Genomic DNA, 19355 nt, shown 5'->3' with positions numbered 1-19355 from the left:
ACGAACTGTGAGATCATGACCAGAGCCAAAATTGAGAGTCTGATGTTTTCTTTTTTTAGTGTTTATTTGTATTCAGAGAGAGAGAGAGAGAGAGAGAATGAACAGGGGAGTGGCAAAGAGAGAGGGAGACACAGAACCCGCAGCAGGCTCCAGGCTCTGAGCTGTCAGCACAGAGCCTAACACCAGGGCTCGAACTCCCAAACTTCGAGATCATGACCTGAGCCGAAGTCAGAGGCTTAACTGACTGGGACACCCAGATGCCCCTCGTTTTATTCTTCTTGCCACACTAAAGCAATGCTTCTTCCTCTCTTACCGTGAATATATACTGAGCTAGGTAGGCAACCCTACACAGAATGGTTGAATTTCAAAAAAGTATGAAACGCTCTCCTAGTCTTAATGTTTAAAAGAAGGGATGCCTCAGGGCGCCTGGGTGGCGCAGTCGGTTAAGCGCCCGACTTCAACCAGGTCACGATCTCGCGGTCCGTGAGTTCGAGCCCCGCATCGGGCTCTGGGCAGATGGCTCGGAGCCTGGAGCCTGTTTCCGATTCTGTGTCTCCCTCTCTCTCTGCCCCTCCCCCGTTCATGCTCTGTCTCTCTCTGTCCCAAAAATAAATAAAAAAAAAAAAAAAAAAAAAAGAAGGGATGCCTTTACTTCTCTCTAACACATTGTATCCAGCGACGTGCAGCCTCTACTGGTTTTATTACTTTTATGTGCGCAGGCCCCCTCTAATGAATCGTTCCGATACACGTTCACATGTTTGCTGAGCCAGGAAAATACGATCACAGTAACCAGGTATGATCGCTTGACGATCGGCAATGTCCACATCATCCACGCATTCAACTATGCGTGGCCATTTCTCTTTTTAAAATCTTAGTGCCAGGGGCGCCTGGGTGGCTCAGTCGGCTAAGCGTCCGACTCTTGGTTTTGGCTCACGTCCTGATCTCACAGTTCATGGGATGGAGCTCCGAGTCGGGCTCTGCGCTGACAGCACGGAGCCTGCTTGGGATTCTCTCTCTCCCTTTCTCTCTGCCCCTCCCCCGCCCCCCCCCCCCCCACCAAATAAATAAACATTGAAGCATGCTCTAGGTACACACACACACACACACGTACGTGAGATGTTTACAGCGAAGGGTACCGAGGATAGGAGAACCCGTCCGAAGTCACACGGGGAGGAAAGCCTGGGGTTGGAATGTCCGCATCCATTCGCCTCACAAATGTTTGCTGACCACCGCCCATGAGCCCGGGGCAGGGTTCCCATCCTCCCTGACGTGCAGCTCAGCCCACGGTGACCACCCTCACTCACCCATCAAGACCTACCTCTTTAGGAGCCTCCGTTTGGATGAACTCTTCATAAATTTTCTTCGCCTTCTCGGCCATCTTGGCAGGGGACTTGATCTTCTTGTAGTCCTCACAGGCCAGCCAGAACTCGAGGTTTTCCTCACTGAATTCAGACTTCAGGAAACTTTTGAAGCTGGCAAGCCCATCTAGCGAGGGGAAAGTTTGGTTGGATGGATAAACACATGCGTCCTTCATATTATCCATACATGTTTTAGAAGTTTATCCAAAATAGATTGTAAATTATAAATTTGTAAACTATAAAATTGTAAACTATAAATTATAAATCTGCCCGCTTGCTTACCAACACTGTATCCTGTTGTATCGCCTGGATTTATTTACTACATATTTCTGTCACTCATGTAAGAACCTTACACGTATTAACTCTCATTTACACCCCTTATGAACCATGAGGCAGGTGCTATTCGTGTCCTATGTTTACAAAATGACATGAGAGAGATCAAGGGGCGCCTGGGTGGCTCAGTCGGTTGAGCGTCCGACTTCGGCTCGGGTCGTGGTCTCACGCTCGTGAGTTCGAGCCCCTGGTCGGGCTCCGTGCTGACGGCTCAGAGCCTGGAGCCTGCTTCGGAGTCTGTGTCTGCCTCTCTCTCTGCCCGTCTCCCACCCACCCACACAAGAATAAATAAACATTTAAAAAATGAAAAAAAATAAAAGAGAGATCAAGTAACTTGCTCTTAGGTAACCAGCTGGTTGGTGGCAGAGGCAGGATTCAAATCCAGGAACCTGCATTTGGTGACAAAGGTTTACCTGTAAGACCATCTAGGAATATCAAGAACACTAACGCCACTCTGGATACTCTTCAGTCACCGAAAGGAAAAAGATACATTTGGAGCCTGATTTGGCACTGTAATACTGACGTTGATTATTGTGTGCATGACAATTCTGTTTTTCTTTCTTTCTATCGATGATTTTTGGGCCGTTATTAGACTCCAGGCAGTACGATAAGTCACAACGGTAAGTAAAGCTGTCAAGGTTCCTGCCCTCATGGAGCTTCCAGGTTCTGGGGGAAGTAGGAAGAAAGTGAAGAAACACAAGAAACATTGACACACAAAAAAGGAAAAACCATATGAAAGATACTAACGGAGTAACAGGAGGGACTTAACTTTATTTTAAGTTGGCGGAAAGCCCCATGAGAAAGGGACGTTCTGTTTGAGACCTGAAGACAGGCAGGAAGGGACTGAAGTTACCACCCGCCAAGGAGTTACTATGCCTGTCAATCATACGTCAGTGGTTTTTTTTTTTTCATTGTATTTATTTTTGAGGGGGGCGGGGGCAGAGGGAAAGAGAGAGAGAGAATCCTAAGCAGATTCCACACTCAGTGCAGAGCCCGATGCAGGGCTCCCTCCCATGACCCCGAGGACCGTGACCTAAGCTGAAATCAAGAGTCAACGCTCAACCTCCTGAGCCACCCAGGTGCCCCAATACGTCAGTTTTTTAAAACACGTTAGCTTTAATATAATTACAACTACTGTGTTTTGGGTGTGCTGTTGCTCATGTGGACTCCAGCTTGTTTCAAAATAGGTATCCATCCATGTAATATGTATGTATACATTCATCTGTTACAAATGTGTATATGAGAAGCTCTTAGGCCTGATGCTGTGTTTCTTTTTCCTCCCTACCCTCCATAGGGGGTGATATGTGGGAATTCACTGATTTCATAGAACACGCACCCAGCACGGGTGCCGATTAAACCAGGATACATAGTTGTCTTTTTTTTTTTTTTTCAATTTACCTTCAATACATTTTTATTGTCTGCACGCCCCTTACCATCCCCTGCAGCCACATTCAATTCTAAAGACACAGAGTGGTTAGGTGATAAGTAATTTGGATTAGAGTCCTCAGCAATTTCTGGATGCAAACAAAAACACTTTGCATTTTAGTCCCCTCTTTTTATACTTCACCTAAGATTTTTTTTGTAATTTATTTACTTATTCTGAGACACAGAGAGAGAAAGAGAGAACATGAGCAGGGGAGGGGAAAAGAGAGAGGGGGAAAGAGAATCCCAAGCAGGCTCCACACTGTCAGCGCGGAGCCTGACACAAGGCTCAAACTCCCGAACTGGGAGATCGTGACATGAGCCAAAACCAAGAGTTGGATGCTTAAGCGACTGAGCCACCCAGGTGCCCCAGACTTTTTCCTTTTTTATTGATCGACATCTAAAAATAAGCTGGGAGCAATGGTAGGCATGAACAATTTGCTCTGGAGACCTCGCTAGGAGAGTTACTGTAAAACCATTTGGTAACACATATCTAGATAAAATCGGGTGTGTTTTCCTTCTCTCCCTTTCCATATTTTGCACTCTATTTCTAGCACCATTTGTTATAATTTAGTGACACAGGAGTCACCATATATGCTGAAAGAAGAAATAAAGCCTAGAACTCTCTCTCTGTCATAGTTAAAGTTTTCACTGTTTCTTAAACAAAATGTGTCAGGTAGCCTCTGTTGAAATGGAAAAACGCCCAGGACTTTCTAGGGGCCGGGAAATGATAGCAGGAGTGAAGTCTTATGAACACCCATGCAAGACTTTGGAGGAAACTATAACGTCACAGAATTAAGTCTGTGGCCATTGTATTCTCATCAGGCCCCTGTCCCCACAACCTATCCGTCTCTCTGAATCACCCATTCCAAGTCTTTATAAAAGATACAGATAAAATCCCAGTCCTCCCAAGCATTGGTATTTATGACCTGAGGACGCACGCCAGGACTCCAGAACAATATTAACATTTACCAGGCATCCGGGGGCTGAGCTCGGAAAATAACTTTCCAGTGAAGTCAGTCCATTTCCTGGGCACTGGTTTTATCACTCTCACTGAATTCTACAACACTATTTCAGGGCTTTTTATCAATGCACACACTTTGATCAGAGACTCATAACCGGCTTTAAACTCACTCTATTGTCTGGGGAGATGTTTAAAGCTATTCTTTCTCTCACCTGGCTTTTGAGAATTCTCTGGATGGCCCCTTAGTAGGACCTTCAAATCATTCCCCAGATACCTTCTCCTCCTTCGCCTCTGGTTTTCCAGTGGGCCATTCCTTGACTCTCTGTTCAATTCCCATCAGCCCTGAGGAAGTCCTCTTGGGTCAGAGCCAAAGAGACTCCAGGAGAAACTTGTCTAGTCTTCAAGTAACGCACACATCATCTCTGGCCCACACCACTGCCCTCGCACTCCACACCCACCGCACGGGGCCCTCAGCACACATCCCTGAGAAATCCCTGCGTCCTCCCCTGCTGAGCCTGCACAGAACCCCAGGATACTTCTCAACACACCTCTTCGGGCATCCCCTACTAGGAAGCAGATGAAACCTCCTGATCGCCGGTCTTGTGGGAACAGTCTGGGTTTTGACCGACATTACGGCCCCAGAGCTGGCCCTAAGGAATGGTGTCACTTTTGACATCTAAGCAAAAGAACGTAGCAGCCCTACCAAAGGACGAAATGAAGCCAGCTCTAAAACCACTTGGAAAATAAAAGGAGTGTGAGACAAATCCAAGTCAGTTGGGTATATAAAGGAAAACTATTAAGGGCGAGGGGTGCCTGGGTGGCTCAGTCGGTTAAGCGTCCGACTTCAGCTCAGGTCAGGGTCTTACGGTTTAGGGGTTTGAGCCCCATGTTGGGCTCTGTGCTGACAGCTCAGAGCCTGGAGCCTGCTTTGGATTCCGTGGCTCCCTCTCTCTCTGCCCTTCCCCCACTCATGCTCTGTCTCTCTGTCTCTCAAAAATAAATAAACATTAAAAAAATATTAAAGGGGGGAGATTAGAGGCAAATGGTGGAATGTCATGAGTGGATAGGTGACAGGTGTCATTACCTAGCTTGCCCGTTCCGAGCACGGGCTCTGGAGTCAAGGTACCCTCGGGTGGGTCCTGTTTCACCACATCACCACTCAGAAATGTCACTATTCGGTAACTGGGGCAAGTGACCCACCCTCTCTGAGCCTCAACTGCCTCCTCTATTACACGGATATAATCATGGAGCCCACGTGAACCCACGTGATAAGGTTGTTGTAAGGACTCCGCAATTCACGCCAAGCTCTTACCTGGTGTCGAACATAATGAGAGCTCAGGGAGTACTGTCTTTCATCATTTTGATTCATGCCTCATTTAAAATCAGTGTTTGCCATCATTCAAAAGCCAGCTCCCAGGCAGGTTGCCTCAGATGGGAGGTACACTGCCTTCTCCCTGCTCTTGAAGATTTTTGGATGGTGATGGGAGAAGAGCTTTCTTTATCCTTTTGTTGCTGCTGTTCCCTGACATGCCTGTCTTCTCCAGGAGGCCGCTCAGGCTTCGCGTTCAAGGTCTGAGTTTCACGTACCTTCGCCTCTCCTTCCCACCCACCTCACATCTGTGCCTCACATCGAATAGACAGACGCTGAGCCAAATAAGACCCACTAAGGGACGCCTTTCCTCCCACATCACAGAGCCGAAGGACGGAGCGCTAAAAGAAAAATAAATCTACCACGGTAGTGTTTTATTTCATGAGCACGTAACCTAACCTCACTTTCCTTTTCTGAAAAGTAGAGATTGTCATCGTATCGAAGCCCTAGAATTATTACGCTCCTTAAATAAAGCATTACATGCAAAGCGCGTTGGGCAACGCCCGACACGTGAACAAACAGTACAAGTAACCTATTGCTGATACTATTGTTATTATTGCTTTGAAGGAATTTGTGGCTGCCAGTGAGTCAGAGGAGGGCATAGATGAGCCAGACAAAAAAGGAGGGAGAATATTGGAAACCAAAGAGAGAGAAGCAGGAGGAGAAGGCAAAGATAGGGAAAAGAGACACAGAGAGAGAGAGAAGGCTAGGTCTGGGCTGTTCCGTTCCCCACGGACAAGTCCAAATCTCAAGGGTGTCTCAGGAAATGCTCTGACCTTTTGGAGCTCCTGGGAAAAAAAGAATTCGCATATAAACTTTCCCGCTGCTACTGGATTGTGTTTCATTCTTCCTTGGCTCTTTTTTAAAAGAATTTTTTTTAATGTGTGTTTTTTATTTTTGAGAGAGAGAGAGAGAGAGACAGAGTATGAGAGGGGCAGAGAGAGAGCGGGAGACGCAGAATCCAAAGCAGGGTCCAGGCTCTGAGCTGTCAGCACAGAACACAGGGCTCGAACTCACGAGCCGCGAGATCATGACCTGAGCCGAAGTCAAGGCTTAACCAACTGAGCCACCCAGGCGCCCCCTTCCTTGGCTCTTAAAGACAGTCAGGTGGAGGAACTTAATGTCATGGTCTTTTTTTTTTTTTATTTCATTTTAAGTTTATTTATTTTCAGAGAGAGAGAGAGCGAGAGATAAAAGAGTGAGCAGAGGAGGGACAGAGAGAGAGAGAGAGAGAGAGAGAGAGAATCCCAAGCAGGCTCTGCACTGTCAGCATGGAGACCGATGCAGAGCTCGAACGCGTGAACCGTGAGATCACGACCTGAGCCGAAACCAAGAATCAGACGCTTAACGGACTGAGCCACCCAGGTGCCCCTAATGTCACTGTTTTATTTAGACTTCCGCATGCAATCCGTGTTTGTGTTTAATGAGCAGCACACTGGTCATTTGTCCCACAGACCTAATGAATACAGGTGTCATCACCTGCAGAGTTGAACACAAAACAGGTAAGAAATTGACGTACTGTCAAGACAGAGTTAAATACACTGGAGGCTTAAAAATGATTTCTTAAATGAGGAAAAGCAAGAGAAAGCTTGTTGGTTGGGAAAGATTGAATAGCACCTTAATTGTCTAATTTTTAAGAGGTTAGGTACCAATTGACTTCATTTCCGCTCAAGAAAAATGTGGATTTAAGGAATACTGGGGAACTATATCAATTGTGAGGCAACCTCCTGCATGAGCAGGACAGAATGCCAAATGTTCTCTGTAAATCAACGAAGATGCCACTCCTCGAGGTGAAATGGTTTAGTTTATCCAATCAACCATCCAAGCAGAGATTGTGGCGTTTCAAACGCATAGATTTCTCAAATGTATCTTTCTTGGTTACCTATTTTGCATCATTCACAGCTAATGTTAGCTATTTCTGATCCCAGACCATGAGTTTTAGCAGATTCAAATAACATTTCCTGAGAGCTGAGTTGCTAAAGTTTGGCTTAAAGTTATTCACGAGGCACAACAGCGGGTGTTCGGGACAATAGGTCAAATGTCTCTTCAGGTTTCTGGTGCCTGGTGTTCTGTTAGTCCTTCTCTGGGGAGATCGAGACAGCGAGAAGTGGAGAGCAGAGACAACAAGGCAAGAGGGACACACAGAGCAAAAAGGGGAGCCATAGAGAGAAGCCGGGGGAGAGGGTGGAATGGAAAAATAAAGAGGAAGAGAGAGACACGGAGAGTAAGGGCAGAGGAATAAACTTCAAGAGAGAGGCAGTCTTATTTACTAATGGCACCCCCCCCCTTTTAGGGCATGGGTCTCCACTCTTTCTGCGAGATCTCTATATTCATACCAGAACCTCTCTTTTTCACCTGAGCTTCTTTGAATATAAAGAAAGACCCTTTCAAAGGAAGAATTTTGACCTGAATGGTTATCAAGTGCTTTTCCATTTATCACTAGGGGAAATTAATTTCCCCAGTCTTCAAATGTTAATTCCTGGGGCGCCTGGGTGGCCCAGTTGGTTGAGCCTCCGACTCTTGGTTTCAGCTCTGGTCATGACCTCAGGGTTGTGGGATCGAGCCCCGAGATGGGCTCTGCACTAAGCATGGAGGCTGCTCAAGCTTCTTTCTCTCTCTCCCTCTGCCCCCCTCCCCTGCTCGCTTGCTCTCTCTCTCTTGCACACACATTAAGAAAATGAAAAAACAGAAGTGACAAAACACATTTAAAGAAAAACGTCAATTACTTAGGAGGATAATTACGTAGAACTTAAGATTATACGTACACACACGTATACACAGATACATACTGTGTAACACATCTATATGCATATGTAATTTTGAAACGTATATAATTAAATGGAATGTGAATATTATATATACATATTTACACAACACTGACATGAATGTATATTTTCTCCACTGAGAAGTAGCAAATATTACTGTGTGAGTCTCAGGCCTCAAGCTGAAAGGCTTCAGACCCTCAACAAATGCTAAGGTGTTAACACTAATTGCCTCTGATTTAACTTCTGCCCCTATCTTTCTTATACCAAATAGCTCCCCGCCCCTAAAAGCCTGAAATATATGAACACGTGCCCCTAAGGATTAGCGGGACTGAAAAGGATTGGATATGGGCACACAAATATATATCCTTCTCCTTCATGGTTTTGTAAACATGAAAATAGGTCTGCTAATTCTCAGGTTTCTTGACATTAGCAATAAATACCTGGACCCAGGGTACTTAGTATTCTTAATGTAGCGATATATCATCTGTCTGGTTGCAATTGGCCCCAAAACCATTGTGTAAGACAATAAATAAGTCAATTGAGAAACATAAATATTTTTCTCTTAATCAACCTCCTGGAATTTCTGGATCCAAGAAGCAAAATGAATGAACTCATTCACCCGTTAGTTTAACAAACATTTACTGAACACATTATATGTGTCAGGGCATGGTATTCTGTTTAGCCGAAGAGATAAAAAGACAATCAAAGTGGGTAAGATTAAGAAAGTTACAAAGAGGTAATGATTCTACATCAGGTAAGCAGAAGCTTGCCCCACTCAAAAAAAGACATCATTTTTTTTAGGTTTATTTATTTACTTTGAGAGAGAGAGAGAGAGCGCGCACATGTGCGAGTGGGGAAGGGGCAGAGGGAGAAGGAGAGAGAGAATCCCCAGCAGGACCCCACTGTCAGTGCAGAGCCCCATGCGGGGCTCGAATCCATGAAATGTGAGAGCATGACCTGAGTCAAAACGAAGAGTCAGAAGCTTAGCCAACTGAGCCATAAAAAATTTTTCATATACGATTCAGCATATGTTCTTTGTTATCTATGCTGTGCTTATTAATAATGATGCACCTGCAAGAAGCATTTTTTAAATCCTTATTTTTGCAAAGCATCCAACAGTTTCATATGCCATTCTTGGGGCAAAGATGAAGAAATACAGGTTGGATACGTTAAATTGAATCATATTCTCAAAATGAACTATTCCACAAATACTTATTCTCCCCGTATCGTGCACTTCTTATTGGGAAGTTGTTCAGATCAAAAGGCTAAGCCTTGGCTGTCCCTGAGTTTATAATCTGTTATCGGAGGGAGACAGCCGTGAAGAAGTACTCGGTAGGTAGTATCAAACAGCAGAAAAGATGTGCAGACAGGTTCTCTGGAAGCTCAGAGGGAGGATAAATCATTCTGGATGGCCAAGGAAGACTAGGCAGTCAGCATTCAGATCTGCTTTCATAGGAGAGGAAGTATTTCAACAGACAGAGATGGGAATACAAAGTATTCCGGCCACAGGGATTACATGTGGAAATCCCATAAGGGGGGGGGAAGAAGACCTCAGTTTGACTGCAGACCAGCCATCTTGTTATCATGGGGAACCTTAACCTCGATACCGCAGGCCTTGAGGATCAGTAAGGATTTGGATTAGGGGAGAGGCAAGCAGTGCTCTGTTGGTATTAGCGTGGGAACGGGTTCTTGCTGGCACTTCTGTCGTGTCTTGAAGGAAGGCAAGCACCAGAAGAGGAAACCAAGGCTGGGGGAGATAACAACGCATGTCAGGCCACCAGAGCCGTCAATAGCGGCTTGGACTAGGACGTACCTACCCAATCTTGGTTCCTAATCCACTGTTCTTTGTGCTGTTGTAACCAGTCCTTACCAAGCCATGATGAGGCTAAGGTGGAAAGGGCAGTGTCTCTCTTTTACTGATGAAAATATTGAGGGGCGCCTGGGCGGCTCCGTCAGTTAAGGGTCCAACTTTGGCTCAGGTCATGATCTCATGGTTCGTGGGTTCGAGCCCCGCGTCGGGCTGTGCTGACAGCTCGGAGCCTGGAGCCTGCTTCCGATTCTGTGTCTCCCTCTCTCTCTGCCCCTCCCCCCACTCGTGCTCTGTCTGTGTCTCTCAAAAATAAATAAACGTTTAAAAAACTTTAAAAAAATATTGAGAAACACACAGGTCAAGCCACTTGCTCTGGCTCATACGAATAAGCAGGATAGATGGGAAAATAATCTGCAATCATGAGTCCTTAAGCCACTTTCTTTTCACATTCTCTCACAGTACAGTAGAACTTTGTCTTCTTGTGATCTGGGTAACCACACTCCCTGGGCATCCTTCCCTTGTTGAGTCCACATGGAAAAATTGAAGCGGGCACCTGGGTGGCTCTGTTGGTTAGGCATCTGACATTGGCTCAGGTCATGATCTCTCAGTACGTGGGTTCGAGCCCCACATCGGGCTCCGTGCTGACAGCTCAGAGCCTGGAGCCTGCTTCGGATTCTTTCTCTCCCTTTGTCTCTGCCCCTCCCCAGCTTGTGCTCTGTCTCTCTCTCTCTCTCTCAAGAATAAACAAAATAAATAAATAAAAAACGAAAAATTGGAGGAGGACACCGGCAACACAAAGGCGATTTTTGCCTCTGTTCCCTCCCCTGACCTTTGATAAAAGACGATTCCAACTTACAGTTGTTCTGCAGGATCTTGTCCAGGGAGTCACGCCATTGCAGAGCCTCATCCAGCGGGGGTCTTCATCAAGAATTAAGGGGGAGAAAAAAAAAAGGGTGACCACCATGAGAAGGGTACTAACCACATCCACTGACCATGTCCTGGATCTGCTTTTCGCAGAAAAGCTACAACCAGTGACCCATCCTCAGGACAAGGGAGTGTGAGTTATTTTCTTTCTAGCAACTGGGTTTGGTGGGCTGGGTTTGCTGTCCCTCATCTGTATCGTGTATTTTCATCTCTTTTTGAGCAATTTGTTTAGGTCTGTCTCTTTTTGGAAGTAAAGTCCATTCATCATGAAGCTGTGTCTTGATATTCTCGTATATCCGACGACAGTACCTTCAATTGTGCCCTTTGTGGCCCGAATGCAACAGAACGAAATCCAGTGGCCCCGTTATAGGGATTGAACTCATGTTCTCTGCCTCCCCGATGCTTCACTTTAACCACATAATTTAATCAGCAAAGGGCATTTGATTCCACATCCACATTCCATTGCCATCATTAAGGATGGAAGATGAAAGGTGTAATGCTGCCTCACACGGGAAATGGGATCAGAGTATGTCTACGTTTTTAAAAACCTGGGTGCATTTTTCCTGCCCTGTTAGGACAGATCGTGATTTTTGCAAGATTTCCTCCTGAGAAGAAAAGTGGTCTACATCGTGACTAGGAATGTTGTCCATAAACGCTCCAGATGATGACTCAAAAGGAGAAGGTGATAGCTAACATATAATTTCCCCTCGGGCTGTTTTTATTTTAACATTTATATATGCAGCAACCCTGCAGCTATTTCATTATAACCACTAATTCCCCTCTCCCTGCAGGATTGTGTCAAGTCCGGCTGGTGCAGTCTGGGAAATAGGGCTGACTGTGCTCTCCCCGGGGCTCCCCTGCTCTCGCTCCTGCACTGTGATGGGAGTCCTTCCCCGTCAAATCAAAAGAAAGTAACAAGGCATTTTTTAGAATAGCAAGGCCAGTGAAGGTATTTTTCCTAAATTGGAACTTCCTTAGCTCTTCACTATTTTTATCCACTGTTCAGACAGTCCAGGACTGTTCCTGCTTCTGTTTTTTTTTTTTTAATATTATCTTGGGGTTTCAAGTATTAAGATTAGCAGCTGAGCTTGATAAGGCACTTGCTAATTACACTCTTCATTTTGCTGCCCAGGCTTTGCTATATAGATACACTTTATTTATGTAGGGAGTCCAATATGGCAGTATATTTTTTTGGCTAATGTGCTGTATTTCCTTCACTTCATTTTTTTTTTAAGTTTATTTATTCATTTGGAGAGAGACATAGAGAGCGAATGGGGGAAGGTCAGAGAGAGAGAGGGAGAGGGAGAAAATCCCAAGCAGGCTCCGCACTGTCAGCACAGAGCCCGACGTGGGGCTTGAACTCACGAACCGCAAGACCACGACCTAAGTCGAAACCGAGAGTCAGACGCTTAACCGTCGGAGCCCCACAGTTGCCCCTCCTTCACTTCTTTACTTTTCATCATGGAATATGGGCAGATTTGGGGTCTTAATTATTCAATTCTCCATAATGTTTTCTGTTCTTACTATTTGAAGATTAAACATGCCAAAAATAAGAATAACAAACCTGGTGAAACGATCTTAGGTGGTTTCTTTTTTTCCTGGCTAAGAACACAGGTGTCACAGATCAAGAACGCCACACTAATCCCTCGGAAATTTATTTTTAAGATGTGAACAGCCTTCCTTCCTCCCATTTTCTTCTGGTTAGTGTAAAGGAGCTCAGGAAAGAGAAATCATGAAAAAGGGATTGTAAGTATGTCCCTATGTTTTGCTGCCTCGTTTTATTTCTAACCTTTCTAGAGGTCGTAACTCCTTTTGGCCCTTCTCTATTACCCCCTTCTGAGAACTTTTCCTATGTATTTGTTATTTCATACCTACATTTTTAACATAAGGCTTTCTGCATCTTAATTCACTACAGTGGGAGTGATATTCTGAAAATAAAAGACTCCCTTTCAAGTCTCTACTGATTGTTGACAGAAAGAGCAGGACATTAAATAATTGGACAAAAGAAAGAGAGGAAGGGAAAGGCCTGGTTCCCTCACTGAACCTCTTTCTCATTTCATAAATATTCTCCTAAAATGAAATCACCTTCCTCTCCTCACTTTTCCTCTGGTTAGCATAGAGGAACACAGGCAGAAGAAATCACATAAGCAGGTGCACCTGACTTAAGCGTGCTACCCGATCCAATTTGTCCCAAATGGTCTTGTTAGAACCGGACTAATGACCAGTATGAGCGGTACATCACAGCCAAGATTAAATTCCTGAAAAGGACATGTGCAGAGTCCGCCTGGGGGTTAAATTAGTCCAAATTGATTCAAGGACACAGTTGAGCAGGACACATACCCCACAGCATACAGCCCAGTGTTCTGATTACCAGCCTAGGAGGTAACGGAGGTTCATCCTGTCCCGATTCTCAGAATTTGCCAGCCCTCATTAAGTCTGACTTCTTTGGAAACAAGATAGATGCAGATCTAAATGGCCAATAAGTGCCCCGGTTTGCAAGGTCATCGCTGACCACAGAGAGTGGGCATGGTCTCGGAGTGTGGGTGTGGGGGAAAGGGAGGGAGCCAGTTCACATGAAAGGCAAAACAAACATTTACAGAGATGATGAACTGTGTGTTTTCTAACGCCCAGTGTAAATGCCACCTGGTCCAGGAAGTGACCATCTCGACCGGAAGCGTTCTCTCTCTTTTACTGTCCTCTTAGCCACTTACTCGTTGAGTCGCTTATGTGGCAACTCACTGCCTAAACGTAGAGTCGGTGAGTCATGGAGAACTTTTCCCATTCCACCTGTCCGATGGTGCATCCCCTACAGCATTAATCTACCCTGCAATAAGTGTGCATCAAATGAATGCAAACATTAGCAATGATTCAGCGCGCCCATAGTCAGTCTGGTTGATGAAAGCCGTAAATAACACCGAACCTTCGATTTCAAAAATGTTAGCCCCGTGAACCATTGCTACGAGTGTTGGCAACTCTGACACGTCCTAGCTGTAACCATGGGAAAATATTTTGACTTCTCTAAACACTGTGGGTTCCTCTTTCCTCGTTTTTTAATCCACACGGTCCCTGGCCCGTATTGGAACACTCCTGGCAATGTTCTCACATCCTCTTCTTCTTGACAAGGGACATGAAATCCCAGTTATTTATCGGCCCTGATGTGCCTGCTCTGTTCTCCCTTCCTTCCCCGCAGGGCATTGTGCTCACGACTCAGCTCAGGTCCTTTCATGGACATTTGTTGAGCCCTTACCCCATGGCCAACAGTGACCTGGGCGCCTATGATGGGGATGTAGATGAAAACATCTGGGGGCGCCTGGGTGGCTCAGTCGGTTGAGCCTCCGACTTCGGCTCAGGTCATGATCTCACGGTTCACGAGTTCCAGCCCCACGTCAGGCTCTGCTGACAGCTCGGAGCCTGGAGCCTGCTTCGGATTCTGTGTCTCCCCCTCTCTCTCTCTCTGCCCCTCCCCTGCTCATGCTCTTTCGTTGTCTAGCTTTGGCCCAAACATCGTACATACGGCCGTAATCCTGGCCATGATGTTCACTCAGCAGCTCACCAGGTCAGAGTCTGCATATGGGAACACTTGGTAACTGTTCACAGCTAGAGCCTGCTTCTGTGTGGTCATTCTAGAGTTATAAAGTGGTCAAACAACAACAGCAAAGTGTAGTTTAAAATTAGTGGCAGAGGGAAGGAGAAAAGGAACATCTAGAGTATAAAATGAACTATAAGAATGTCTGTATCACATAAGGGAAGGGAAGCAAAAATAAGAACAGAGAGGGAGGCAAACCCTAAGAGACCCTTAAATACAGAGAACAAACTGAAGGTTGCTGGCGGGGTGTTGGATGGGGGGACGGGCTAGATGGGCGGTGGACATTAAGGAGGGCATTTGTTGGGATGAGCACTGGATGTCGTATGTCAATGATGAATCACTAAATTCTATTTCTGAAATCATTATTACACTACATGTTAACTAACTTGGATTTAAATTAAATTTAAAAAGAAGATTATCTGTATCAGCTGCTAAGCATTTTACAATTGTTTATATGACAAGCCATGATAACAGTTATTGCAAACTAAATTTATGTGTTGTGCTAATTTGTTTACTATTCATTATGAAGACCTACGGCACAGCCTGGGGAAATGCTCGCGTATGGACAGGATGAACAAAAGTGGGAGTCCTCAGAGAGAGAGAAGACCGTTGAGCAGAGTCAACCCCTGGTGATGAGTCAAAGGCAAGGCCTTCGAGAGGGTTCCTGTGGGTAGTAAGGCTTCAACCTGACCAGAAAGAGTGAAGAGAAGATCCTGGAAGTGGCGACTTTTGGGAAAGAAGATTCAAAACCAAGTAAGCATTGTAAGGAGTGACCCAGAATGGAGTCGAGAAGACGTTGAGGAAGCAGGTTCATCTCCCGACACCATAAATGTGTGACTTTGGTCAGCGCACCTGGACCACCTCCCAGGACACATCCTTCTACTTTGGACCAAAATAGAGCTAAGGTAACACCTGTTAGCTGATCACTCACTTGTGTATTAGTTAAAACCGTGCCAGCGCCAATCACAATTCTTTCAAAACAAATTACGTAACCTTGTGGTTTCTGACTTCATAAGCTTGCACTTCACGTTGGCGATCAGGAGCACGTTTTCAATTTGGGTAGGCTCTGTATCTCCTAGATTGCCATCCCTAAGACCCCAAATAAATGCTTTGGTTGTTTTACGGGCTTCATGACCAACCCTTTCTGTTTCTAGAGTTACCCCCATGAAAGCATTGAAAGGGATAGGAGTGGGAGTGGGGGACTGAGAGAGTTTTTTCAGAGTGGAACACGGCCCCAGAAGGAAAAAAGCAATTAAGAACACGAAAATGGTCACGGACGCCAGCTATGGGTGGCAGGGATGTGGGCAGCTCTTGTCTATTTTTCTTTTTCATTTCTATTTTTTTCGATTTCTGTTTTCTCAATGAGAAAAATAAAAACCTTGTGGGGCGCCTGGGTGGCTCAGTCGGTTAAGCGTCTGGCTTAGGCTCAGGTCATGATCTCACAGCTCTTGAGTTCGAGCCCCGAGTCAGGCTCTGTGCTGACGGCTCAGAGCCTGGAGCCTGCTTCCGATTCTGTGTCTCCCTCTCTCTCTGCCCCGCCTCCCCTCGTGCTCTGTCTCTCTCTCTCAAAAATGAATAAATGTTAAAAAAAAAAATTGAAAAAGAAAAAAAAGAAAAGGAAAAACATTGAAAAAGTAGAAATGCTTTTTTAAAAAGGGATTGCTTTTTTTTAAAGATGAGGGGGTTAAAAATATCTTCAGTCTGGAGAAGGTTTATTTTCTTCTCTGAGAGAGGAACATGGGTACAAAAAGGCAGAGAAATTTCAAGGGGCGAGAAGAGAGATCGATCGAGCTCATGCAGAACACAGTCTTTTCATGACAATTAAAAGGCAAGGAAATTGGCCAAACATGAAGAGGTGGAAGGCGTTGAGGGGTTTGACAGAGGGTGAGAAAGCCTTGCAATGGTCACCGTGAAAAATGCAAGAGCGACACAATAGTCTCTAGGGATATGAAGGATTCCCGCCCCCCCCAAAAACAATTTAAACTCCTGGAAGAAGAAAGGCGACAGAAGACAAGAGAGGAAAATCATCCAATAAATATCGACCCCAGGTTTTCTTCCAAAACTGCTTCTCTCTGAATCCCTGTTAAGCCAAATAGCTCGAGTGTCTGTGTGCAAGATTAAAACAGAGAATCAAAGCAGGAAATGTAGTACTATATTTATTTCCGAAAGTGAATTCCTACAGATCCATAACCACTACATTGTTTTCTTCAAAATAGATGGCTTTTTTGATCTGTCGCTGCTATGAAATGTGTTTCTCATTCCCTGCCAGTGCCTGGTGCGAGCCACTCCACCCTGAATTAGCTTCCCCTTTCTAAATGCAGAAAACCCAATTACGCCTCACTTCCGGTGTGGAATCACTTTGAAGTAATAAGAGGAGAATGGAAATATCCACTTAGGTTGAAGGAAAAAGATTTAAGAGGAATAACCCGTCTCTTCCTCTCCCAACCCACCCGGCTATCTTAGCTTGAAGGGCATTTGGATAAAGAAATGATTGGCCAATTTATACGTATGTTACGTTTAAGAAGAAATTCAGGTATAAAGGGGTGCCTGTGTTTCCACCACGCTTCTGCGATCTCCTCAAAGCTTTTAGATGGCAGAGTGAAGGAATTCGACTGCATCTGTTTTCTCTCCTACCCACTTGCCCTTCTTGATTTTCATGCCCGTGAAAATGTTCGAGGGGGTGGATGGAGATGAAAACGATGTGTGTGCTGTGAGGACAGTTCCTCCAGTGGTCAGCTGGACTCTGCCATGACAGCTTGAATCTTTAGAATTCTAGTTTCTCTCCATGCCTGAATCGATGGAAGTGGGGAGGTGGGGGAAAAGGAGAGAGACGTCCAGTCAAGAATATTAATTTACGGATCGGGGTTAAAAACTCTTAATGTACATTAGAGTCGGCTGGTCGAGAGTTCCTTCCTTCCTCTGGCAGGGAACAGAGTCTTCTGTTCCTCTGTTGGACCCTGAAGGAATAGTATTTTAGAGAAGGAGCTATTTGGCTGAAATTGGCTGCCTTGGTATTGTCCACCTCTCCAACAGGGTCCCAAGGCAGGGCCTTATCTTTATTTTTTTAAGTCACCTGCCAATACCCAATATGATGCTCCAGACATGGAAGGGTAAAAATACGCTTATTTATAAACCACCTCTTCTCTGAGGGATCTTATGACCTTTGGCGAGTGATCGAAGGTGGGGAGCTGTTCACGGGAGGGCTGGTCCCGGACAGCTGAGAAATAGCCATCCTCTGGAGGAAAAGGAGCGGAACCCATGTTTGTGACTCACTTCTGGGTCTTGGCTGGTTTCTCCGGCTTCTCATTGTACGGGATGACAAGGTCAACCGCTGAGTCTGGCTTCTGGAGGAGAATTCCCAACTTGGTCTTAATCTCCTTGGCCCTAGAAAAGATATAAGGGGCAATGGAAACACCATATGAGCACACAGATCTGGCATATAGATTTCTTTCTGTGTCAGAGAAACAAAAATGAACGAAAGCCCATTGTACTGTTGTGGCAGAAAGAATACTAGTGAAGGAACCGGGACACGTGAGTTCTAATAATTAACATTTATCAAGCTCTTATTATGTTCCTGGTTAATACGCATAATCTAATTTTGAGAGAGAGAGAAAGAGCTTAAGCAGGGGACGGACAGAGGAAGAGGGAGAGAGGGAATCTCAAGCAGCTCCATGCCTAACGTGGAGCTTGACATGGGGCTCCAAGTGACAGCGAGATCATGACCCGAGCCGAAATCAACACCTGACGCTCAACCAACTGAGCCACCCAGGCACCCCCTCATTTTATTCTTAATTACTGGTTTATATGTATCCTTTCACTTTCATATAAGACAGATACTATGGTATTATTCCTTTTTACAGATGAAGACACTGAAAGTCAGAGTGTTTAAAAACTTAAGATAACCCAGCCAGTCTGGAGATGGGACAGGAGCCCACACGGTCTGGCTCTAGAGTTCACAGGGGAGCTACTCACTGCATTGCCTATCTGTCCTCCGAGGACCCTGGTCCCAGATCTGTCGTTAATTAGATGTAGAATATTTGAAAAATTTATCATTTTTTACCACCAGGCCTCAGTTCCCTCATCTGTAAAATGACAGAGTTAACCTAGATGTTTTCTTCAGCTATCTCGAGCTATATAATTAAATGATTCTGCCTGAAGATGTATTCTCTATAAAGTGTTCTTTATTTAGATGGATTTGGTTTTTCCCCAGCCACTTGCCCATTGTTCTATAATGGCTACTGGAGTATCTTACATGCAGTAAGCCTTCAGTAGATGATTATTAATTGCCAATGGGCCAACCAGAGCAGCACCATACCATTGCTTTCTATCCTCAACATTTCAGTGAGTCGATGAAGTCAGAATTCTGGGCATTCCACGACCATAGGACACAATTGTTTTCATGCCGAGTTTCAAAACTAACCTTCTAAGTTATCGATTATCATGGCAAGTGTGAACTCCAAGAGCACCAGCAAATTGTAAGCATTAATCCATAAGGCAAGCTGTTGTATATTGACAGACCCAAAAAACTGTTCTTTCACTGCTGTCTTGGTGCTTTGCACAGGCTCTGAAGATAGGATTGATCACATTGCATTATGGTTATTGATTCATGTGTCTGTTTTCCCAGCTGGAAGGTGAAGGTAAGCTCTGAGTCCTGAATACCTGTCAGTCCTGTGGGAGCTTATTGCCTGGCCACCCAGTCAACACTCAAAAACATTACCCAGAGTGAACTGAAGAGATCTTGACTTTGTTCCCGACAAATCTGCTAACATTTCTCTCCCCATCAATGCTGGTCCTAACCTAAGTCTTCAAGAGCTATGGTGGGAT

At 45.1% G+C, this 19355-nt stretch overlaps 1 protein-coding gene across 1 annotated transcript in view; it reads right to left on the bottom strand.

Annotated features, from left to right (window-relative positions):
- Positions 1-19355, bottom strand: part of RGS5 (regulator of G protein signaling 5) — a 52056-nt gene that overhangs the window by 6990 nt on the left and 25711 nt on the right. The window contains exons 2-4 of the mRNA XM_003999541.6: positions 17805-17915; positions 10878-10939; positions 1319-1485 (exon numbers count right to left, since the gene is read on the bottom strand). Of these exons, the coding sequence (XP_003999590.1) occupies positions 1319-1485; positions 10878-10939; positions 17805-17915 (340 nt within the window). The remainder of the gene's footprint in view (positions 1-1318; positions 1486-10877; positions 10940-17804; positions 17916-19355) is intronic.

The sequence above is a fragment of the Felis catus genome, chromosome F1 (assembly GCF_018350175.1).
Source record: "Felis catus isolate Fca126 chromosome F1, F.catus_Fca126_mat1.0, whole genome shotgun sequence".
Lineage (NCBI taxonomy): Eukaryota > Metazoa > Chordata > Mammalia > Carnivora > Felidae > Felis > Felis catus.
The sequence above is the reverse complement of the archived record's forward strand: the minus strand, read 5'-3'. Positions and strand labels throughout refer to the sequence as shown.